This window comes from Triturus cristatus, chromosome 8 (genome assembly GCF_964204655.1).
Source record: "Triturus cristatus chromosome 8, aTriCri1.1, whole genome shotgun sequence".
In the NCBI taxonomy this organism is placed as follows: Eukaryota; Metazoa; Chordata; class Amphibia; order Caudata; family Salamandridae; genus Triturus; species Triturus cristatus.
Window position 1 is genome coordinate 373,493,678 of NC_140591.1, and position 25,080 is coordinate 373,518,757.

Below are 25,080 nucleotides of genomic sequence, written 5' to 3' on the forward strand. Positions count from 1 at the left end.
GGTATTGGGTTCATTATGGTAGCTTATTTAAGCCGCACTTTCTGTAATCAAACTCTTCTATTGTAATCGTAGTTTCTCTTGTAGTTTTTTTTTTTTAGCAGAGATCTCAATGACTCTTGTTGGTCATCACAGTTGCTATGATCTAGTCTAATCAAAGTGCACGTTTCTTCTAATTTGTATCTTAGCTTTTAAATTTATAATGAAAGTATGGTTTGTAATGATTTTAAGTAATCGTGCAAAAGCATAAAAACCTTGACACTCTCAATGGTCTGTACAGACTGCAAGGTCAAGATTAACAAAAAATTATGTATTTTCAGTTCCTAATGTGGATCTCCCACCTTTATGTTCATCAAGATTCCGCTCTGGGCCCCCAGGAGAAGAGGCTCAAGTGGCCAGTCAGTTCATAGCAGATGTGATTGAAAAGTATGTTCCTTTTTATTATACACTTAATAAACATAACCACACAATGGTACTTTCTTTTGACTGATTCTAATCACTTTTTCTTAGTTCACAGATGATATTAAAAGAAGATTTGTGTATTTCAAATGGCAAGGTATGTACTGAATAAGCTTGGAAATTCACTTTTCTTCTTTTAAAGAGACCAACTGATATTGTTATGTAGTCACTCCTGTATCACCAACAGTTGGCAATAGCAGTCATTTTAAATGTATTAGTTTATCTGCTTGGGCTTTGTGACCCAATATAACATCATTCACTGGATTTCCCCTTTAAATCAAACAGAATCTGAGGTTCATAATTGCATTAAAAATTATCCAGGTGTCACGTAATCCAGCAAAAGGCTTAATAGGGTAACGTTCCTGATACACAGCATGGTATAATCAGCCAGCACAGGGTAATGCATTCATGTTGCCTCATGTTTGTTTCCTTGAGAATAATTCTGTTTTTGCATGTTATTTGGGCCTCATTTGACAACTTGAGGTGTCTTTTTGTTTTCTGCATAGTTCCTGTTTATGAAGGAATCTATTTTTTTTGTCGTTTTTCTTTCTCATTTCTCTTTTTTTTTCTCTCTCCTTTTTTCTCTCTTCATTCTTTCTTTACTTTTCATGAAGTGCTGTTCCTGCACAAGGAAACAGTCTGAAAGGCAGCTGCACAACCTGTGCATCTTGTTTGCCTAAGTCACACACATAGAGGAATGCCCCCTCTGCCAGAAAATGTCAGTGGGCCCTCTGAGATGGGTAGGGTGCCGTAATGTCGGGGAAGGTGTACGCGGAAGGTCTTAGCATTTCATGTTGCCTGAAGGAGGCCCGCTCCACATCAGAGCATATTGACAAACATTTGTTCAAAGAATCAAAGCAATTGTCTTTTCGAACAGTTTTGTGTCAATATTCAGGGGCTACTGTCTATGCATTCTATGTGCGGATTTCAGAAGAATCGTCCGCTAACCTTTTGCCATCAGAAAATCTTTTAATGAAGAGTACTTTTTCAACGTCCTAGTATGTAATCTCGAGGCAATAGTCATTGAGATATTTTTTTATTGAGCCAAGCTTTGAATACTACATGCTCAAGGATGTATTGTCCTTCAAGGATTTTACTTCCTTGAAAACGACCCATATCTTTGCCTCTACATAACATAGTTCCTTTGAAGAAAATATGACACTTGAACCTTACAGACTTATAGGTCACAAGGCTAAGACTTAGAAGTCTGTCGAAAAAGTAATATGCCTTTGGACTAAACACTGTCAGGATCATCTATTTGTGTCAGAGGGTCATTTTCTCAGCCAGATGTTATACTGAAGAAACGGTTTCAGCCATTTTAGTGTTATCCTATGAGGGCGCACACTTTAAGAAGCAGGGGACTGGACATTCTCCCAGGAAGCATAATATTCCTACTAGAGCTACAACTCTGACATCCCTTTGGTAAACAGATTGTCTCTTCACTAGGTATGTCTCCCTCAGGGGTCAATCCAGTGGATGACATTACAGTAGTTCCGTAAGTGCTATCTAGAGTTTAGAAAAAAACGCTATGTCTGCAATCTAGATTGGTTGGTGGCGATCTTTGTAGTTTATCAGGACCAAGCCCTTTTTAGACCTATGTTACAGTTGATCCCATATCTTTTGAATCTGGCCATAATTTGCTTCTAAAACCTGCTACCAGAATATAAGCAACATGAAATCTGTTTATAAAACAGTATACATTTAGACTTCATACATAGGAACTGCTCTTCCTAATGACTGATCTAAAGCCAAATTCATTTATTATCTCAGCACTATGGAAAAAACACTTTTGTGGCACACCTACCTTTGCAATAATGACTGTGAGTGATTATGCTCTCCTCAACCCTTATGACAAAACATTATGGGCATGTATGCAAAGAGTTGGCTGCTAATGACCCAAACAAGTGACGGATCTTTCAGAAATCTTGAATATAACGTTGCTTTTATCAAAGCAACAGATTAGGATGTTTACAACCTAACAGCTCCTGCATACTGCTGTGGGAAATCCATGTGTCATTTCTCCAGGTTGAAGCTTTCTAGCTGAAGATCCGATGTTCAGCCGCATGTTATGAATGTGCTTTTTTAGAGTAACCAAATCTGACTCTAAAACATATAGCAAAATGCAACAGATCAGCAGGAGATTACAAAGGACAGGTACGTTTTGAGTATTGTCCAAAAGAAGTCCACACAATTTCAACTCCACCATCTGGTGCAAGATGCTTTTTTAGAGAAACCAGACGGTGAAACCAGTTCCAGTAAGCCAGACATGCCCCTCTTAGATTTGTGAGCAAGTGGATCAAAAAAAATGTTCACGATGCCGGATCTCCATCACATATTTACTTATTTTTTTTATCAAAATTTGGATGGCGCAGTAAATATACAGGATGTATATTTTTGTAAATACATTTTTCCAGTCCCATGATCTCTTTCAGTCTAAATTCTGACTCCAATTTCTTTTATAAACCCATGCTGTTATTGACAAAGTCTCATGGGTAAAAACATTTGCATAGGAAAGTAGTTGTAACATTCACTCACGCATGCAAGCTTCTGTGAGAAAGTGGTGAAAAATGTTCAGACAACGCATCAATACTTTAAGATGAAAACATTGAGCTCGAACATGACAAGTTTGCAATGGATCCAGCATAGAAGCCCTGTCACGCTCAATGGTGTCCTGCATATTCATTGTTCTCCAAAATCATCTGAAGAATGAGCCCACTTGAAGAACATCTGGAAGAGAAGTTTGGAGCCTTCTCTCTAGAGATTGGGATGGCAAGTAGAGTACTTCGCAGGTGTCCCTCAAGGCTCTTCTATGGTGGTATATCAACAATGAAGTGGGGGACTAGCGGTGCATACAGGTCCAGCATACAAGCCTCAAGAACAAATCAAATTAGGTCTATAAGGTATGCAGTTCCTAATGATACAGAGAGAGAATTAATAGAAAGGTCGGTGTATATATCCAACGGGCAGAGCAGAGGTCTGCTCCTTTTGGAACTGGGGCCCTCACACACCCAAAAGGGTGTCATGCTTCATCACCGGGCTTGCTACTCGTCGGGCTGGCCCTGCAATGCCCGATGGGCACCCTTCAAGGGGCTCTTTAGCGGAGATCTTTTATTCCAAGCCGTAATGTGAAGTACAAGTGTAGGGCCTTGGGGTGTAGATGAGTGTGTAGAGTGTTTAAAGTGCATAAGGATAACATAGACTAGGTAGTCCTCCTTAAGCAGTTTTAATCAGTGAGTCAACTTGTCTAATTAAAAACAGGGTTAGCGGACCTCCAACATAATGTTCAGTGGTTGGTAGTACAAAGGGGTCAACATGTTTTTTACTTGGTATGTCACGTAAGTGATCAAATAGCAGTTCATCAGGACCAGAAATGAAGTTAGCATCTACACAGTGGTTGGAATCCTAGTTAGTGTAGGGGATGAACCAAGCACTAGAAAAATCTAAATGTGGAGCACCTTGGGAGGATACCGACCCATTTGGGGTGGGTAACCAATTCCATCAAGTTCTGGCAGAGGGAACGCTACATTTTAGCGTCTGTTTTGATGCAGCTACATAGCCGGTCGACCTAACCGTGCTCTACCAGCTTGGAAGCTGGTAGAGTGCGGGTAGGTCGACCGGCTTGAAAGCTGGAAGAGCGAGGGTAGGTCGACCGACTACGTAACAGCATCAAAACCAACGCTAAATTTTAGCGTTCCTTCTGCCAGAACTTGATGGAATTGGTTACCCATCCCAGATGCAAGGAGTCCTGTACCCGGGCATTGGTCCTGTGTAGTTCTGGTTGGTCCTGGTGTCCTCTCACTTGTTGGGGGGGGGACAGATCTGACCGACAGGAGCACAGGGTCCTCTTCTTGGGGGGCTTCTGCGTCAGGCTGGCCAGGGAGCCGCAACCCGGTAGAGTGGACTTTGTGTCGGTGCATGCGGACTGAAGGGGAGTTGCTCCTCTACTCCAAGGGCGATTGCTTGTCAATTTACTAAGGGCTGGCAGTCTCCTGGGGTTCTTGGAAACTGGTCAGCTGCAGGACGAATCGCTGGGTCGCGATTGTCGAGGCTTAGTGCGGCAGACAGGGTTTGGTGCCACAAACCCACAGCAGTATTCTGTTGTCGCTTTTTCCAGCAGCTTTCGGTGTCCTTCCCTTCTTGATCTGTCGCATCAGGGGTGCCACCTAACTAATCAATTTAGGGGCGTTACAGGGAGTGCCAGTTAGTAGCCAATGGGCTACTTACTTTTAGGGTGTCTACATCCTCAATATGACCACTTCCTGTGGGAAGTGGGCATAGCCCTGATCCGGAGAGCCTAGTTCTGCCAAAACTAAGATAGTGGAATTAATCAGGTAGCCCAACATAGGTGTGGACCTAGCCTGAGGGGGAACACGCCTCCTGACTACCTAATTTTCCTTCCAGTCCTTGTGCCAAATGGACCAGGGGCAGGGGGTGGCATTTCCTCTGTCTACGGAAGATTTGGATCGCAGATCAAAGGTAGCAGAGGCAAGTGAAGCGTCCTGTCTTGATATGCTGATCATTTAGCCATCCTGCTTGGAGGAGGTGTTAACACCTCCGGCCTAAGTAGGCATTGTTTCTGCCCTCAGAAGGCATGTGATTTCACCTGCAAGGGGCCTGAAGCTTGACTGTTGTGGAATGCTGGTCTACACCTGTCAGCCAGAGCACTAGTAGTTGGTAGGTTTTCAAGGGCCACCTTTAAGGTATTAATAAACACATCACTGGAATCAGTGTGGGCTTATAATAAGAGATGTTCTGATGGATACATCTGCCTGTAGATTCCTCACCTTTTGAATTACCCCTGCGCCAGCATTCACAGAAACTCTCCCACGTCAACAAGGTCGTCACAATAGCACGGCTCCACTTGCGACTCCGTATGACTTCACCGGAGCCATAAGAAGACCTCGTTGACATGCTGACATCGGTTACCTGTTTTTCCGCTCCGTCGACGCGTAACCGTTTTTCTGGGACTCACCATCTTCTTTGGATATTACTTTGTTCCAGTTGCCGGTTTCTGTGTAGCAGTGCTATGGCTGCTCAAAAGAAGTCAGGATTCAGACCCTGTAGGGAGTGTGGAGGTGATATGTCCACCACGGACCCCCACGAAGATTGCCTTTTGTGTCTGTTGTCGGATCTCGACGTTGAAAGATGTTCATCTCATTGGAGGATGAATCCGAAGGCACTTAAGGAGCCAGAGGCGAAGCTTTTCATTGCCTAGGTGAGAAAGGAGAAGAGAGGCCGTAAAAGATCGAAGTCGACGACCCCGTACAACTTGAGGTCGTCGAAGAAGCACAAAAAGCCTTGTCATGGATCCCGATGTCGGTCCTCGAAGGGCAATTCTTCGAGGTCAGCTTCTCCTGTTCGGCGGCGTCATGGTAAAGACTATATCTATTGTTGGAAGCACATACTACGAAGTTACGGCATCACAGCAGGATTTATCCCCCTGATGAAGGGCAAATGCCCGAAATGCATTGGGGTATCAGCATAATGTGATAATCGGCATAATGTGATAACCAACATAACCGATCTATGCATATGAGAGGAATCCTATGAATTACGTATAAGAGTCCAGGACAGGAAAGTGAGGAGAGAAAGAGCCTCATGGTTCAATGCCAGTTGTAGGGGAGCTAAGAAAGACCTCCTCAGAGCGTTTAAAAACAAGGAGGCCCCCTCGGTAATTAGGGAAAAGAGGGTTGCTTACAAGCTCCTCCTTGAAAACGCTAAAATCGACTGGGACTGGGAGAATTGGGCAGAAATTACAACTGCACTTAAAACCAGAGACTCAAGGAAATTTTGGCATATAGTCAAACATGGCTCAGCAAAACCTGTCATGGCTATCGAGGGCAACATTGCGCCCGAAGTTTGGGAGGATCACTTCACATCGCTTTATAGCAGGACCGGGCTAGACAAAATAGGAATCCAGGCCGGGACCCTAGCCGCCCCAATCATGGATAATTCCTCTGAGATGGAAGATTTTAACTTGGAGGAATTGGAAATGGCAATCATTCGCCTTTCCACAGGAAAAGCGCCAGGCCTTGACAAGCTCCCAGGCGACCTCTTAAAGCATGAGGTAAAAATTTGGGCACCATACCTCTTGGTATTGTTTAACGCCATCATCCATGGGATGGCGGTCCCTCCAACTTGGCTCGGGGCGGAGATTGTGCCCATTTTCAAAAGGGGCTCACCTCTGCTCCCTGCCAATTATAGACCGATCAGTCTGATAGACGTTCCACAGAAGCTTTTCGCGAGGCTTCTACTGGATCGACTATTGGACTGGATCGAAGAGAGGGACATCCTGATCCCCTTTCAGGCTGGGTTTCGCCAGAAGACCTCCACCATAGACCAGGTCTTTAGGCTGTCCCTTCTATACTGGAAAACAATACAGTTGGAGGGTGGCAGTCTCTATACTGTATTTGTGGACTTAAGGGCAGCCTTTGACCTGGTTCCACGCGGTAAGCTCTGGGAAGTGCTGGCGAATGTGGGGGTGCCAGCTGATCTCCTGACCATGATCATCCGCCTCCACACAAACACCTATGCTCGTGTGAGGTGTGGTAGACATGGAGCACTGTCAAATAAGTTTCCTGTTGACAGAGGGGTAAGACAGGGGTGCGTACTCGCACCAACCCTGTTCTGCCTCTTTGTCAACGGCGTTATTGATCACCTCAACGGGGTCCCCAATTCGGATGTCCCGAAGTTGGCGGGAAGGAGGGTCCCGGCAATTATGTTTGCGGACGACACCCTCCTTCTCTCCAAGTCACCGATGGGAATCCAGCGTGTGTTGGATGGATTTGGGGAGTTCTGTAGGGAGCATGGATTGGAGATCAATACTTTAAAGACTAAATTTATGGCCTTCAATCCGCCACCCAGGCTCCACCGCATCCCACGTATAGGGAATAACACACTTGAACGAGTAAACACCTTTGAATATCTTGGTGTTACCCTCAATGAGGAATTGGCGTGGGGTCCACACCAGGAGAAAGCCAGGCTGAAATTAGTGCAACACACCAGTGGAATACTAAGGATGATAGGGAAGAATAGGTCGACCCTTAAACCTATAGGCCCACCCCTTCATATTTATAGGGTACAAGCCAGAGGAGCAGTCACATACGGCAGCGAACTATGGGGTCACAAAGTCTTGGACAGCTTGGGAAAGGAGGAGAACAGATTCCTTAGGTGTTTAGTAGCTCTTCCTCCGAGTACACCCCTAGTGCCTCTGAGACTAGACCTAGGTATTAGACCCCTGGAGGAAGAGTTGGCGCTTCGTCCCGTGATCTATTGGTGTAGATTATGGACGGTGCCTGAACTGATTCATTACAGACAGGGTTTACAGGAAGTTCTTGGCTTCCCAAATTCGGGGAACATTGCCTGGCTCAAGTTTGTAAGGAATAGTTTGGTGAGCCTAGGTCTAGATGCACTTTGGAACGATCCTTGGAACGCCTGTTCAAAGTTTCCTAAAAAAGCTCTTACCAAACTGTACTATGATTCCAAGGCTCCTTTACTTCGACCTTCAAAATCTTTAGGGTCGTTAACACATCAATTCCTTCACATGAAGACCACATATAGTTTTGAACTAGCCCTTGACAATGTTTACCCTGCAATAATCAGGAAGCTTTATTTGCAATGGAGGCACGGGTCCTTGCCAATTCATGCTCTTACTAGCCGTTGGTCCGCGTTGACATCCAGTATTTGCCCGGCATGCAGAGCAAGTGATGAAACTGAGCTGCATCTTATATTCTTCTGCCCGGGCTATACTGAGGCGCGCAGAAAATGGATCATTCCCGTTTGCAGGAATCTGGGTTTTACCAGATGCCACGAAGCCTTTAGAATTCTTAAAAGCGATATGGCTGCACACATTGTGTTTGCTGTGGCAAAATTTCTGGGGTCTTTATGGCACAAACGGAAGCGGTATTTAAAAATGTCACCATGATTCGTTTTTGTACTCTGTTATAAGGCACATGATTATATGTAACTACCAGGTATCTAGCCCTGCGGCAGCACCAACAACTTTTAACCATTTTATCTATTGTTCTTAAATGTTTTTATATTCATTTTATGTACTTTTATGGAGATCCTCCGAAATAACGTTTTTCTTGACTTGACTTGAATTACGTATATGGAAAGAAAAAAAGATGAAATAATAAAATATTCATGAAGAAATAAATCAGATTGAACTTTTATTTAAGTGGTTGAAAATTTGTGAAGCGATATCATGTCGCCAGGAGTGCTAATTGAGTTCGCTCTTTCCCTGTTGGAGGGCGCTTTTGTTCAAAGACGATATCTCGCCAGCTCAATCTCCTTCTCCGCAAACGACTCCGGCCCATTCTCTGGCACCAAGAGATTCGCCGATGCCCAGGGAGGCTTCTCCAGCACCTCTGGCTTCACCTGCCCCGGCTCCAGTGTCACCGGCGCCGCAGCCCGCCACATGGCCTCGGTTGGATCCAGACAAGGCAGTTCTGGATCCTTATCCACCCTGTCTGGGTGCAAATCTAACGCATTTTTTAAGTGCGATGTTTGGCATCTTTGCCAAAGCAGTTAACCAATCCTGTTTGTCTTCTGGCCCCGTGGGTCTGCTTGCTTTCAAATTGGGCGTCCCCCCAGCAATGGCACCTTCATGGCATCTTCCAGTGCCGAGATTCTCAACTCCGGTTCCTCAATCTCCGGTGCCATCTGGTTTCGAGCCAACACCTTCCCGGCTTCAAGCGGCGCCGCTGACTGCCACTGAGGGACCTCCTTTGACGCCAGCGCAATTGTCACCGACGCCATTCCCGATGATGCGCTCCAGAAGGGAGGCCCAGAGGCTGATGGAAGAAGAGGAGTACCAGGGACAGCAGGATCAAGAAAAAGAAGGAGAAATTCTTGACTCTGTAGATTAGTTTGAAGGCCTCCAGAAGGCCAGTGGCTTGGACACTTCCCCCTGAGTGGGAGCTTTTATCCCCAAAGACATTACCTTCTCAGGATGTGGCTCCTCAGCAAATCAAAATGTTTCTTTATTTGGTTTTCGGATCAACAAGATGAACCATAAAAGCACAATGTTACAATTATATATCACATTAATATACAATGAATTTTTGAATTAAAAATGTAATCTAGAGACAAACACGACATTTCAAGGTCTAAAAACAATTGAAAGATATAAACTAAGACCTAACAGTATGCTTGCATGGAACAAAATTCATAGTTTCCTGCATTTAATCGTAGACTTTAAAAAAAGAGTTGCGTATCTCACAAAGCAATCATTATCTAAAAACTGCAATGCAAGATAGGCTGGGCGACATTGCCTCAGGCCCCACAATTTCAATATAGGTTTGAACCACTTCCTCTGCAGGTCAAAATAAAATTTACAAAACAGAACTACGTGGATTGATGATTGCGGGGAAACTCGATCACAGGGGCATTTTGATATGATTGTGGACCAATCGTTTGTAGTCGGAAAACTGACCAGGCGATGAAATAAATCGAGTCTAAAACGTGTAAGGACAAATCTTTCGTACCCACGTAATGTATTAGTTGGGTATGGTTGAATGCCGATGGTAATTCTCATCATTTGGTTTGTTTGAACCGTTGAACGTGATGCCTCTGCGGCAAATCTATATGCCTCCAGGTGAGTCATGCATAGCTTTTTAAAAACCTTTCTAGAGATAGAACCCATCAAAAGTGGATTATGATCAAATTCTGGCCTTCCCAAATCATACATAAAAACCTTTATGTATGTTAACCACTTGATATCTAGAGCATGATCTAGTTTAAGGCTATCACTTATTGCAATGCGATTAAATACCGTTTTAGTCGAGGACCAGATTCAATGCCATTTCAGAGCTGGTTGCATCTTTATTAGATATGTGATGTATGGTAACCCCAATTCAGAGTGACAAACAAAGGTTAATGGCTCCTCATCATACTGTGATCAGAAAGGCAGCTGGCCTGTTGGCTGTGTAATTGCCTACAGCTGAGGTCCGGTCTAATATCTTGACTGAAGTCTTGCACTCTCCTTCTTCAGTGATTGAGCCTTTGCTACCATTCAATGAGGCTTTAACCGAGCCAATTCTGGAAGTTTGGCAGAAGCATATGTCTGTTCTGGCGGTTTCAAGGGCAGTGGCAAGGCGCTATAAGCCCGCTCCAGGGTATCCAGCTTTTCTAACCTCTCACCCTTCACCAGAGAGCTTGGTGGTTCAAGCTTAGTGTTCTTCCAAAGAGTGAGCGGGATCCTTCCCCACCACCCCAGGCGATAGGGACTCAAAAAATCTTGATCAATCAGCCAAAGAGGTTTTCTCCTCGGCAAGTATGGCCTTAAAATCAACAAACGGGACATGCTTGTTGGGAAGGTATATCCATGCTTTGACCGACTCAGCCAAAGAGGTGGCTCCAAAACTGCCTGATGACGTACAAGGTCATTTTTTGGAGGTGTTGGCTGATACTCAAGCTGCATCCTGTCAGGTGATTTAGTCGGGCCTAAATAGAGCGGACTCAGTTGCCAGGGTGATGGGGTCCTCGGTGGCTACCAGGAGGCACGCTTGGTTTAGATCTTCTGGATTTTCTCTGGCTGTGCAGGCTACTCTGCTTGAATTGCCTTTTGATGGATCCAGGCTGTTTGGGACAAAGGCAGATTCTGCTCTACAATGCTTCAAGGATAGTAGTGCCACTGCGCGGTCCTAAGCGCTGCAGTCCCAGCCTAAGGGCTGTGGATATAGAAGATTTCTTGGGTTTGGAAAGGCGGCTTCTTTTTGATGGCGTCCGCAACAGCAGCAGCAGAATCCACTGTACAAGTCTTACAGAGGCAAGGGAAAAGGTGATCAGCGGGGGGCCTTCCAGCAACAGTCCTCCTCCTCCTCCACCTCTCCTGTTCTCTTCCCCCCCCCCCACTGCCCCCCCACTGGTTCTACAGGGAAGGAGCTCTAGATCCCCCATCTTGGAGCATGTTGGTCCTGTGGGAGGTCGGTGTCCCATTTTCTACAATATTGGAAATCTGTTGCATCAGATCTTTGGGTTTTGAATCTTGTAGAAAATGGGTACGGCCTTCCTTTCTAGGAGTTTCCGCCTCTTTACCCTCCTCGCCAGGGCTGTTGTTCGGAGGACCATCTGTTGCTCCTGTAACAGGAGGTTCTGACCTTGCGTCAGAAAAGTGCGATACATGTGGTTCCGGAGTAGGAAAGGGGTCAGCGATGCTACTCCCGGTATTTCCTAATGCCCAAAAAGGACGGTCGGTTGAGGCCAATCCTAGACCTCAGGGTCTTGAATTTTTACTTCAAGCAGGAGAAGTTCAAGATGTTGATCTTGGCTCAGGTTCTTCTGGCGCTGCAGCAGGATGACGGGATGGTGTCGATCGACTTGCATTATGCGTGTTTCCATATTCCCATCCTGAAGTCGCATCAGAAGTATCTCCGTTTTACGGTGGGATCCCAGCACTACCAATTTGCGGTTCTCCCATTCGTGCTTACTTCTGCACCGCAAGTCTTTACAGAGGTGATGGCGGTGGTTGCAGCTCATCTCAGAAGGTCGGGGATACTGGTACTCCCCTATCTGGAGAACTGGCAGCTCAAGGCGAAGTCTCCAGAGTTGGTGCTGCATCATCTGCAGATAACAGCTTGACTGTTCGACTTCGTTTTTTGATAAATGTACCCAAATCTTACCTAGTGCCCTCTCAGCAGAACCTGTTCATAGGGGCAGTACTGGATACTACTGTGAATCGTGCCTCCCTGCCTCCACAGCAGATTTAAGACTTCCAGGCTATGATTCCGTTGTTTCAAGAAGGAGCTGAAGTTTCAGTATTGAAGGTCTTGCACCTGCTCGGTCTGTTTACTGTTGTTCAACCATGCATGCTGGCATATGAGGGCCCTCCAGTGGTACCTCTGCAGATAGTGGTTTCAACACAAAGGAGATCTAGGAGAGGTAGTCAGAATCTCCAGGGACATCTGTTATGGTGGAGTGTTTCAGGCAACCTGTCTCAAAGGAAACCGTTTCAACCTCCTTCTCCAGTGGCCACTGTTATAACGGATGCCTCTACTCTAGCGTTGGGTGCTCATCTGGGGGATCTCGAGATCAAGGGTCTTTGGTCTCCAGAGGAGAGATTGCTTCATATCAATCTTCTGGAATTGCGGGCAATTTGTTTGGCACTCAAGGCCTTTCTTCCCTCCATTCGCGGTCAGTCAGCTCTGGTTCTCACGGACAACACTACCTCGATGTGGTGCATCAACAAACGGGGAGGAGTAGGCTTGTATTGTCTCTGCAGAGAGGCTCAGCGGCTCTGGTCCTGGGCTCAGGACCATCAGATTTGTGTGATCGCAAATCATGTGGCCAGAGTACTGAATGTTTGTGCGGACAGTCTCAGTCTGCAATTCTCAGCCGATCACAAGTGGCATCTTCATGCGGAGGTGTTCCATCATGTCTTCAGAATGTGGGGGTTTCCTCGGTTGGACCTGTTTACCACTCATGAGAACGAGCACTGAGTGTTGTTCTGCAGTCTTCAGTATCTGATGCCGGGGGCGTTGGGGGGCACGTTTCAGTTGGTTTGGGGCTCTCCACTCCTATTCGCATTTCCTCCCATACCTTTGATTCCTCGAGTTCTGAGAAAGATTCATCAAGACTGAGCATGAGCCATATTGATGGCCCCGGATTGGCCAAGAAGGGTGTGGTACACAGACCTCCTTCACTTCTCATCGTACCCTCCACTCCGTCTCCCTCTCAGGGCAGACCTCCTCTCGCAATTGCGGGGGCAGGTTCTACATCCCCACCACCAGATCCTGCACCTTCATGCCTGAAGATTGAACGGGGCAGTCTGAGCTCTTTCTCTCTCCCACCGGATGTGGTGGATGTTATTTTATCAGCCTGAAGACACTCCACCAAATCGGTTTACTCCTGTAGATGGGCCAGATTTCTGAAATGGTGCGTGGAGAGAGGTCAATTTATCCTTTGACGGCCCATTTATCTATGTGCTTAGCTTTTCAATTTTTGTAGCCCTGCAAGGTTGTGCTGTGGCTACTGTTACAGGTTACTTGTCAGCTGTGTCAGCCTTCCTTTGTTTGCCAGACCAGCCTTTGCTGTTCAAGTCCCCAATAGTTATGAGGTTCATTAAGGGCCTCGTTAATACATTCCCTCCAACTCGCTTCATTATGCCTCAGTGGGACTTAAATTTGGTTCTGTCTTTCTGGTGGATTCTCCTTTTGAGCCTCTTCATAGTTGCCCTTTGAGGCTTCTCACATTGAAAGCTATTTTTCAGGTTACTATTACCTCTGCCAGGAGGGTAAGTGAGCTTCAGGCTCTTAGTTTTAAGCCTCCTTTTACAGCCATCCATGCAGACAAGGTGGTTCTTAGGACCAGAGCTGCTTTCCTGCCTAAGGTGGTTACACCTTTTCATCTAGGGCAGTCTATCACCTTACCTATCTTCTATCCTCCCCCCTCACCCTTCCAAGGAGGAGGAAAGACTTCACTGACTTGATCCTTGAAGGGCGGTCAGTTTCTACTTGGACAGAACCAAGGGCTTGAGGCTGGACTACCAGCTCTTCGTAGGTTACGTGGGACAGATTAAGGGCAAAGCTGTCCATAAGAGAACGCTTCCCAGGTGGATCATCTTGTGCATTAGGATCTGCTATGCCTTGGCTAAGAAGGAGCCGCCTGAAGGTATTAGAGCTCATTCAACTAGAGCAAAGTTTTTAACTTCAGCTTTGGCCAGAGGTGCCCTTGTTGCCGACATCTGTAACCAAGGATTATTGCTTGGATTCAGAGGTGATGAGGGACTGCCAGTTTGCACGTTCTGTGCTGCAAGACCTTTTAGTATGAGTAGGTGGACACCCGTATGAACAGAAATGACACGGAAACCATGGCAACCTTTTGGATTTTATATCCATATGTATACAAATATGTAAACTAAGTTTGATTACCATTGTTATCTCTGCATATCAACCATTGTCTAATATATGTGTTAAAATACTACAGATGTATACATGGAAAGATGAGCTCAGAGAAGTTGTAACGATCAGAAAATCAATAAAATTTGTTTAAAAATGAGTAGGTGGACACCCTCCGCCGGGAGAGGGACTGCTTGGGTATTCAATTAAAAAGGTGAGGAATCCACAGGCAGATGTATCCATTAGAAGAACAAGTTACTTACCTTTGGTAATGCTTTTTCTGGTGGATGCAGTATCTGCCTGTGGATTTTGGTGTTTGACATTTTTCTATTTCTATGGCATTTGCCTTGCTGAGATGCTTGTTCTTGGGAAATGTCTCACTTTTAGCTTTTCCTGTATTTTCCTACTTATTTCATTTATATACTGGTTATATTTGTGCATATATTGTATACTGTGTATAATTGCAATATGTTATCAGTCCACCCGTTCGCCTCGAGGGCACGGAAAAAATTAATTTCAACTGACATCAGCACGCCGACGAGGTGGTCTTATGGCTCCGGTGACGACATAGTGTCGTGAGCAAAGCCGTGCTATTGTGACATCCTAGTCAACGTGGGAGAGCTATGAAAAAGTTGCTGTGGAATGTTGGCGCGGGGGTAATTCAAAAGGTGATAAATCAAAAGGTGAGGAATCCACAGGCAGATACTCTATCCACCAGAAAAGTGTTACCGAAGGTAAGTAACTTGTTCTTCGATGCTAAACATCTCTTGTTTCAGTGAAGCCATCATGTAGCTGGGAAACTCGTAATCACTAGTGTCCAGCACATGTGCTCAAAATGGCTTCCTTGTTTACTTGTAATATCTAAAAATCGACTTAGACTTCACAGGGGCATATCTGCTCATGAATATATATATCCATGTAGTATAATGCACCCTTCCTTAGAGCTGTAAGGCCTGCTGTAGGGACCACATATCTATACTGCATGCAGTGCCTGAAGGCATGGAACACTGAAGGTGTTCCATGTCATCACTTTTCTCTGCACCATGTCACGCAGCCTGCAATGGCAGTGTGCATGAGTGGGCTGAGAGGGGTCCGTTAAGGTGGCACAATACATGCTTCTGCCCGTTGGTACCCTCTTTAGCCACCTTACCCTCGGTACCAGGGCTACCATTTACTAGGGACTTGCAGGGCGTGCTAAAGGTATTGCCAATTGGGGACACATTTGTACAGTTTAGGGAAATAAATCTGGCACTGGAGATCTGGATAGTGGAAACCAAGTGTATTTTCTGTCAAAATTGCATCAGATACCAGGCAAAAAGTGGGGGTGATCATGTAAACAAGGGGCACTTTCCTACAGTGTCCCTGGAACGAGCCCTGCTCTTAGCTATTTTAGACATATTCTTTCTGGATTTTGACATCTACCTGACCTGCCAGGGGCTACAGCCAGCTTGAGCTCCTGTCAACTGTGAAATGTTTCTGAAGGATTTCCTGATATTCTCTGGCTACGACAAGGCACTTTCAACTATCATAACAAAACTTGTTCCGCCTGTGATCGAAGGAGCATCTACCCAGGTCATCCACATTCTTTTTTTTTTATTCAACATTGTATTGTTAATTTGCAAAGAATACAATACAGAATAATGGCTTGGTGCATTAGGTATTACACTAGTCGTATTAGTCTGTTGCATGTCATTGACATAGGTACTGCAAGGTCTCAACACACCATAACTTACATAGTTGGATGTATCAAAATAAGACTTCCTGGACCTCTGTCCCGGCCATTGCTTTGTCCCCATATGTGGCTCGTCCGATTAGTCGCTCGGGTCCGGATCTGAGTCCGGCGGCGGGGGGGCACAGATGTTACCACGAAATAAATTTCACCTACCCCAGACCCGCTCCCACTTTTTGGGACACCCTCTATGTATAAAAACTACTCTTTCAGCCACCATTGAGCTGTCCATGTCTTGACACCATCGTCTCTGTTGTGGGGTCACTGGCACCCCCCAGTGTTGTGCTATATTGCGCTTTGCCACCATGATCCCCAGGGTTGCCCAGTCTTGTGATGCATGATTGAAGTCTGTTGGTTCCCAAATATTGAGCAGGCACCGTTTTGGTTCGGGTGGAACCGGAAAGCCACATACCCCGGGTTATGGTGTCCATCACCTCCTCCCAATAAAGGGTTATGTGTGGACATTCCTAGAGTGTATGGTAGAATGTACCGTGTGCCCCACATCCCCGCATACAGAGGGGCGTCACAGCTCGGCCGATCTTATGGAGCATAACCTTAGTGTAGTAAGTCCTGTGTAGGACCTTCAGCTGCACCAACCGTAGGCGGGACGGGATCGCCACCTCCTTCGGGGACGCAAGTGCTTCTTGCCAGTCCTGTTCATCTATGTCTCCAAGCTCTGCCCGCCATTTGTCCTGCAGACCTAGTGTGGGGTCTTTTTGATTATTAATAAGTTTTCGGTAGGTGAGGGAGATGGCCCTCTTAGTGAGCTGGTCTGTAAGGAGACGGTCTTCAAGTGGTGACGATTCGGGAAGAGCCGTGCCTCTGGGTATTGCCCTTGTAAGTGCATGCTTGATTTGCGTGTAACGGAATAATTCTGTGTCTGCCATTTGATATGTTGTTTGTAGGTGCGCAAACGCCACTATGTCTCCCTTCTTCCACAGATCCCCAACTTTAGAGATACCAATCAGGTCCCATTGCGCGAAGCCTTTGCTGTTGGGGAGTGTACCAAGTTTTGGTGTGTCCCATAATGGTGTGAGTTGCGTCATGACTCCCTCCCATCCCAGCGCTCGCTGTGCCGTGAACCAGGTGTGTATTGTGTGTGTGGTGGGACCTGTCCATGTGTCCTTATTCCCCTTATGATACAACGCCCCAGAGGTCCTCCAATCCCAAGAGCGTGTCGGTCGAGCCGGAGAGCCGCCTCGTCCAGAGGGGCGTGAAGCCATTGGTTAACTGTAATAAGTTGTGAGGCCCAGTAGTACTGGTGTATACTCGGCAAGGCTATTCCTCCATCGTACCAGCACCGAGTAAGTTTGGCTAAAGCTATACGGGGGGTTTCCCCCCCCCCCCCGCACCCCCCCCCCCCCCAGAGGAGCAGTCCCACCTCTGCCTCGACTGCCCTGAAATAGGAATCGGGGTCCCGGGTGGGTGTATTCTGCAGGGCGTATAGGAATCTCGGGAGAGCCATAATTTTAAATAGGGCTGCACGGCCCAATAGGGTGAGGGGTAGTGTATGCCAATGCTTTACGTCGTCTTTGAGCCTCCTAAGGGGAGGCCTGAGATTTAGCTCGTAAAAGAGAGTGGGATCCGGAGTAACTTGGATACCTAGATATTTGAATCAGTCTGTCCCAAGTTGTATCGACACTCCCCTTGGCAGACGCTGAGGGGAACCGTGGAGAATAAACAGAACCGATTTTGTCCAGTTAATCGTGTATCCTGAACATCTGCCATAGGCAGCACATCTATCCAGCAGGCAATTGATGAAGCGGCTGGGGGAGGACATATACAATAGTATATCATCCGCGTATAGCGATATGCGGTCCTCCCACCCCTCTGTCCACTGCAGCCCCCGTATCACCGGGTCTCTCCGGATCCAAGCTGCCAGGGGCTCAAGCACCAGGGCGAATAGGAGCGGGGACAGAGAACATCCCTGTCTGGTTCCATGCCTCAGGGGGAAGTCCTCTGAGATACGCCCATTGACCACGACATGCGCCAGGGGCTGTGTGTATAGTAACTGGATCCATGCCCGGAAGTTTGTTCCAAAGCCCAAGCGCTGGAGCACCGCAAACATAAAGGGCCATTCCACCCGGTCAAAAGCCATGCTGGCGTCTAGCGAGAGAATGACTGCATCCTCGCGGATAGTAGACATTCGAGCCATTACCCCGTGTAGCCTTCGCAAGTTTATTGCCGTATTACTGCCAGGCATGAACCCAGATTGATCGGGGTGGATCAGGGACGTGAGGTGTGGCTGTAGCCTAGTGGCCAGCACTTTCACTAAAATTTTTGCCTCTACGTTAAGGATTGAGATGGGACGGTACGAGGCACACTCCTGCGGGGGCTTGCCGGGTTTTGGGATCGTCACCAGGGTCGCTGTTCTTTGGTCTTTTGGCAGTGTTCCTTTATCAAAACTATCTTCATACATTTTGAGTAAGTGGGGTCCCAGTCTTTCTGCATGTGTATTATAAATTTCTACGGGAATGCTGTTGGGGCTGAGGGCCTTGCCTGATTGGAGACCCCTAATCGCGATTATGATCTGCTCTGCCGTGAATGGCTCTTCTAATGGGTCAGCTTCTCTAGGCGTCAACGTGGGCAACCGTATGTCTTTGAGAAATTCTAGGTTCTCTGCCACTGTGGCGTCAGTGGAGGGTGCGTAAATTGCCTCATAGTGGCTTGCGAAGGCAGTCATTATCTCTTGTGGGTCTGTTACTTCCACCCCAGATGGTAGGTGCAGACGGGCCACCCAACGACTGGCGCGCTCTTTCCTATCCAGCCATGCCAGTAGCTTACTGGCCTTGTCCCCTGTCTCGTAAATTGTACGCTGTGTTTTCTTGACTTTCCTTAGCTTCCTCCCACGCACAGTCCCTAAACGCCTGCTTGGCCAGTTCTAACGTGTGTCGTTTCAGTGGTCTGTGTTTTGGTGTGTTCCTCTTCAGCCTGGCTAACCTTTATCTCAAGTTCCAACATTTGGCGGGCCTTGTCACGTTTGTGCGCTGTTATTATAGATATTGCTTGCCCTTGCAGGACCGTCTTATACGCCTCCCATAGAGTACTAGGGGAGTCAACGGAGTGTGTATTCTCGCAGAAGTATTGTTCTGTGGTTTTGCGCAGCTGTTTCTTAATAGTTAGGACGTTGAGGTACCCTGGCTGAATCGGATAAATGCGTTTACGTCCCACGTGTTGTGATGCATATGTCACTAGTAAGGGGGAGTGATCAGATATTCCTCTGGGGAGATGCTTGATCTCCAGGATAGCTACTAGGTTGGTCGGGGGAGAGAGGATGTAATCTATCCTGGACAGACTGTTATGGACCCCTGAATGGTACGTGTATTGTCACCCCTCTGGGTGGTGGGTGGAGTGTGCGTCTATCCGGCCCATCGCCTCCACAAAATCCCGTAAATGTGTAGGGGGCTTCCCCTATAACGCGTTCCCCAGGAGGCAGGGCAAGCAAGAACTCACCCAGGACGGCGAGGGTCATGACATGAAGTGCGGGTGGTATGTATACTGTGACTAAATTGCAGGTTCGTCCCTCCCACTGACGGGACATTGCGGCAAAGCGTCCCTGCTCGTCCCTCTGAGTGTCTTATACTATCAGTGGGCAACTTTTACGCACTAGTATTCCCACTCCTCTGGATCCCGTGGTGAACTCTTGAGTGAATGACCATTTTGAAGCCCCAACGGTCCAGCGCCTTGGTAGAGGTTCCCACTAAGTGGGTTTCCTGCAGGAGGACCACAGATGGGGCGTGTTTTTTTTAAGTGAGTCAGCACAAGCCCCCGCTTAATTTTATCCCCTAGGCCATTGACATTCCAGGATATGAGAGTAAGAGGTGGGCCGGGTTTACCATGGCCATCTATACTTGATTGCGTGGGGCTGGGGAGCTCTGCGCCAAGGACTCTAGGGCTGTTCCGTGACATTGGACCTGTGCGTGTGAAGTGATGTGTTCCCTGCGTGCCACCCCAATGTACCTGATACCAGCCTGTAAAAACAAAACCACTCTAAAAAACGAAAAATGCAATTTGCAACAATGCCAAACTCAAATTCCCCCCTTACCTCCCCCCACCCTGCCTCCCTGCTGGACGGATTTCCAACTACCCGCCACCCCAACTGTGCAGAGCGCTTTAACCCCATGAACAGTACTTGCGTGTAGGGGGAAAGAGGATCCGGGGCGCGCCAAACATCCCTTCCCTTCAGGACTTTGGAAAGGTTTTGTTACTTTAGACTAGGCCTCTTGATCTAAAGTGCAGTAGGTGGTCTTGTATCCGTATTAGTTCACTACTGGAGCACCACATGGGGGTCCGCAGCGGGTCTGGTCTTTCCATACGAGGCGTGCCGCGGCGCCATCTTGTTGTCCGTACTGTTACTGGGTGAGAGGACGGCATCTAGTGATGGTCAGCCCATTGTGTCCGCATGACGGGATTCGAGTTCCTTGTCCATCCGTCTCTGCCCATGTATAGTTGCATCCGCTGTCGGGACATTGCTGACGGCCCTTACCGTTCGTGGGCCTGTTGACTTGTCGCCAGCCTTCTAGCCAGTCGTGGGCATCCTCTGGCCTGTCGAAGAAGTGAGTCTTACCGTCCGCCACCACTCGGAGTTTTGCAGGGTAAAGCATGGAGTACGCCAATTCTTTATGCTGGAGTTCCTTTTTGACCTCCAGGAAGCTTCGTCTTTGCTTGGTGACTGCCGCCTTGTAGTCCTGGAAGAAGGAAATGACAGAGTTCTCTATGCGCAAAGGCGGAGCCACTCTAGCTGTTTGAAGAATGGCGTCACGGTCTCTAAAGTTGAAGATCCTGGCCAGGATCGGTCAGGGGGGAGCCCCGGGCCGTGGTTTACCCCCCGGTATTCTGTGTGCGCGTTCCACCGAGAAGAAGCCGGAGAGACCCCTTGGCTGGAGGTGATTCTTGATGAGGTCTTTCACGTAGAGGTCCATGGCCGGCATCCCCTGTGACTCGGGAACCCCCGTGATACGGACGTTGTTGCGTCTTGACCTGCCTTCTTGGTCGTCCAGTTTGGCTGCCATCACGCGGTTCTGTTCTTCCAGGTGACGGACCTGTTGCTGGAGGGTGGCCGTATCTTCAGCGAGGGACGCTGTCGTCTTGGTCTCGACCTCCGTCATTCTGGAGGTCATTTTTTGAAAGTCGGCCCGGAGGAACGATACGTCTGAGGAGATGGATCCCACCGTCGTCTGGACATTGGTTAGTGCTGACATGATGTCCAGCAATGTGACTTCTGGCTGGCTCTCCGGTTTGGCACCCACTTCCGTAGGCGCCCGCTGAGTTGTCGCTTCCATCGCATTCTTCGAAAAGGCATATTTGTCAAGTTTTGCTTGCTGGGCCGCCCGAGGGCCTCGGCTCCCCATTTGGCCATGGGCGCGGGGCTACGGTTTTTGTGCAGTACTCACCGCCGCCTGCCACGGGGTTACGTGGTCCCCTGCGGCCTGTCGGGTTTCCTGCCCAAGTGTGGAACGTTATTGGCTCAGGGTGGCGCCCGGTCCCTCTAGTCCGCTAGAATAGTCTGTGGCCGTTGGCGCCTTGTGGACTGCCGCCTTGCGATGTGTCGATGCGGGGACGAAGTGTCTTTCAGGGCATGGGCCCCAGGGCCCCCGTCGTGGCGTCTAGGCAAGCCGAAGGCAACCCTTCCTGATGTCCAGTGGTCCCCGGGGGAAGTCCGCCACCTCGCGTTGGCGCTTGTGCTGCATTTGGGTGCCTCCTTCACCGGGAGCACCACCAAAGCACCATGTGCACAATTTGTGTCCCTTCAATACAGTCAGGCGTGGCAAGGGCTCTTAAATTTAGAGGGAGCACTGTGGTCTGTACCACTGTACCCCGGGTCCTCAGCTGGGCCTCCTGGCACTCCTCACTCTCCCATCAGCCATCAGGATTGGCCTTTTAACCGGATGAAGTGGTAGGAGGCCTGTCCCCTTTCGATTGCCTCCTTTCTCCCGCTCCCAGCCTCCTGACCTGTTCTCCTCCTCCAGAAGCGGTGGGGGACCTTACACCGTAGATTTTGTGCCTGGCCCAGGTCGGACCGCCGAGACTCCGAGCGCCCCCCCCAGCCCTCCCCCCCCCCCCCCCTCGTAGGGGGTCGGCGATGATTTCCGGACTCAGAACGCCGATCGCGGCCGGGGCGTATCCAGCGTCTCAGGCCGCCTCACCGCCGGTGTGCCGCACTACATTACTCGCGGTCTCAGCCTCAGTGTAGGATTCGTCACCCCGGGCCGCCTCCTCAGCGCCGCGGCTTCGCAGTGCTGCCTCTCACCCCGCCAATGCGGCTCCAGCCCGAGCAGGCCGCGGGTCCTCTGCTCACGCCAGTCCCCGGCTCCGTCCACGGCCGCAGGCCGCACGGCGTCACTGGCTCACAAAACGATGCAGACACCGCCGCTTCGCCCCAAACTCACTTTGGGCGCTGCTGATGCAGTCGGATGCCCATTGCAGTCCTGATGGGTAGTATTCTGGCAGGATTCATGTCCGGATTATTGTGGGATGTGGTCGCGCCGGTCGGAGCTCAACTAGGTTGCGGCCATTGCGCTCGGCTGCAAGCCACGCCCCCCCCGTCATCCACATTCTTGATGCTTTTATTGCCTTCACCTTTTACTTAAGCCTTCTAAATGCAACTGATGGAAAACCTTTCTGTCATGGATACCAAAGTTCCTAAAAAGAAAAAGCATTTCCCTTACAAGAGGGAATGCCCTCTCATCAGGGGATGGTTCTGTGCAAAGTAATTCTAGAAGGACTTCCTCCAAGGCGGTGCAAAAAAGGAAGCACTCTGCAGCCCGCCAACTAGACATTACCATTTCATCCTTGTTAAAAGCCTAAAAAAAGGCAATGGAGCACTTTGGACAGAATATGATGAAAGTCTGAGGTGCAGTCAGTCATACCATCCAAAAGCATCATCAGTGGGAAGCCTACTGTTGTTGAAGACTTTACTGTCGCTGACAGCACCACCCTCTTTGATGCGGTCATTTACATCCTTGTTGCCAACTGTGAGACATTGTTAGCCCCCACTTTTTGCCTGGTTTTGGTGTGGCTTTGATTGGAGTGCACAGGGTCCCTGCCAACCAGATCCCCTGTGCCAGTGCTTCTTTCCTAAAACCTATCCCATATTGGTACTTCTGCAACCCTGAAAGTCCCTAGTAAGTGGTATCCTGAATACCTAGGGCCTAAGAGCTAAAAAAGGGTCCCCTGTGCCCCCCTCACTAGGACCATGCCACTGACCTTGCATGCCCTTGTGAGGTGAAAAACGATAAAGTCGACATGGCACCCTGCCTGGGTGCCATGCCAGCCAGCACTGCCTGTAGGTATAGGTAAGTCACCTGTCTAGCAGGCCTTACAGCCCTAAGGCAGAGTGCACTATAAGTCAGGTGAGGGCATATCTGCATGAATAGATATGCCCCTACAGTACCTTAGTCAATTCTTAAATATTTTAAGTGCCAGTGAAGCCATGAAATGAACATGGGCTGGGAACTGGACAACGCGAGTTCCTTAGCACCATGATGGCTTCACTGAAACCAAACAGCTCCTTGTAATAAATCCACACTGATGCCGGTGTAGAATTTATTACACCATGTAATGAGAGGGCACCTCAGAGGTGCCCCCCACTGACCCTGTTGTGGGAACTGACTGGTTTTAGGCAGCCTGCCTCACACAGATATGTTTCTGGGCTTCTGGGTGGAGAAACTCTGCTCTCTGGGACCAGAAACAAGCACTTCCTGGGCAGTGGTGTCACACCTCCCCCAGACTTTAGAAAAAAGAAGACATCTCTGCAGAGAAGTCTGACGACTACGACAACCTTGGCCCCAACCCTACAGGCCTGTTCTCAGCTTCGTAGAACCTGTCACCAAAAGGCGACCTGTTTTGCAGCCATTGACCTCTGAAAACCCTGAGAGGACTCCTGCTCGCAAAATGCGGACCTGTCCAAAAGAAATCTACTCCAGGGGCACCGGATCCAGCCGGAACCTCAACTCCTGCCCACTCTGCACCTAACACCCACGGCTCGAGTTTGAGTAGCTCAGTGATCCTTACCTCGGGTCCAGCATTGGCTGACCTCTCCTGGTCTCCACGATGGCGCCTGCAGTGTGCATCCAGAGGCTCCTGCTAACCGCGACCGGCTCTGGTAAGAAGACTCCAATGTCAAAAGGCACCCTTGCACCCGAATCCCCTGGACCTTGGTGAACTGACCCGACAGTGCCCCTACAACCCACTACACCACTACTTACCTCTGATGTCATTGGTCTCCTATATGCAGCCTTTGGTGCCACTCCTGCAGCCTGTTTTCCGACAACAGAATCCTCATTGAAGAGCCTTGGATGCCCAACACTGAATTTGCATCCTGCACCCGCCCGCCCCTTTGTGGCTGGTGTGTATGTTTGGTGCTGCTTTGCAGCCCCCGTGCTTAACCTAACCCCTAAAGCTTGACCCCTGCAGCCAATTTACTTATCTGCAAGCAGCGATTGCGAGCAGCCCGGTGGCAGTGGGCTTGCTCGTAGGAGCTGAGGGCTGCGTTTGAGCGTCTAAGTGTTTTTAGCGCGTTGTCATGCCGATCAAAGCGGCGACACGCACCCGTTTTTAAATTGTTTGCTTGTGTTGTTTAACCTGCACTGAAAATTCACAGGTACCTTTTTGTTTCTCCTGGGGCCCAGCGAGGCTGGCTGGCAGCTGATCCCACCTCAGGCGCCTAGCGGTAGTGGCCGCCATCTTGGATCGGGCTGGCTCGCCCGACCCCACCCACGCCACTCCCCCCACGCTGCTCCTCTATTTGAACGTCCCCTATGTGTCCGCGCAGCGGACGAGCGCAGCGGGCGCGCCGTAGGCTCGCCGGAGTCAAGCCAGAGTCCTGCCCGTCTGCGGCAGGCCGGGGCAGGGGGCTCTCCCTTATGCCCTCCCGCTGTCATACACATCCTCCGATCTCCTGTCTCACTGGATCCCTGGCACTATTAGTCCCATTGTGTCTAACTCATTACAACATTTAAATCTCCTTACGAGCCCCCCCGTTGCACCCCCCGCCGTTATTCAAAGTTGTCTTCTTCGGCCTCGGGCCGCCGCGCCTATCCATTCCATCTTGCCTGT

At 48.7% G+C, this 25,080-nt stretch overlaps 1 protein-coding gene across 1 annotated transcript in view; it reads left to right on the plus strand.

Annotated features, from left to right (window-relative positions):
* The window catches only part of EXOSC8 (exosome component 8), a 198,773-nt gene that overhangs the window by 39,133 nt on the left and 134,560 nt on the right, over positions 1-25,080 (plus strand). Inside the window, exons 6-7 of the mRNA XM_085621734.1 lie at positions 318-423; positions 508-553. Coding sequence (XP_085477860.1) covers positions 318-423; positions 508-553 — 152 coding nt within the window. The remainder of the gene's footprint in view (positions 1-317; positions 424-507; positions 554-25,080) is intronic.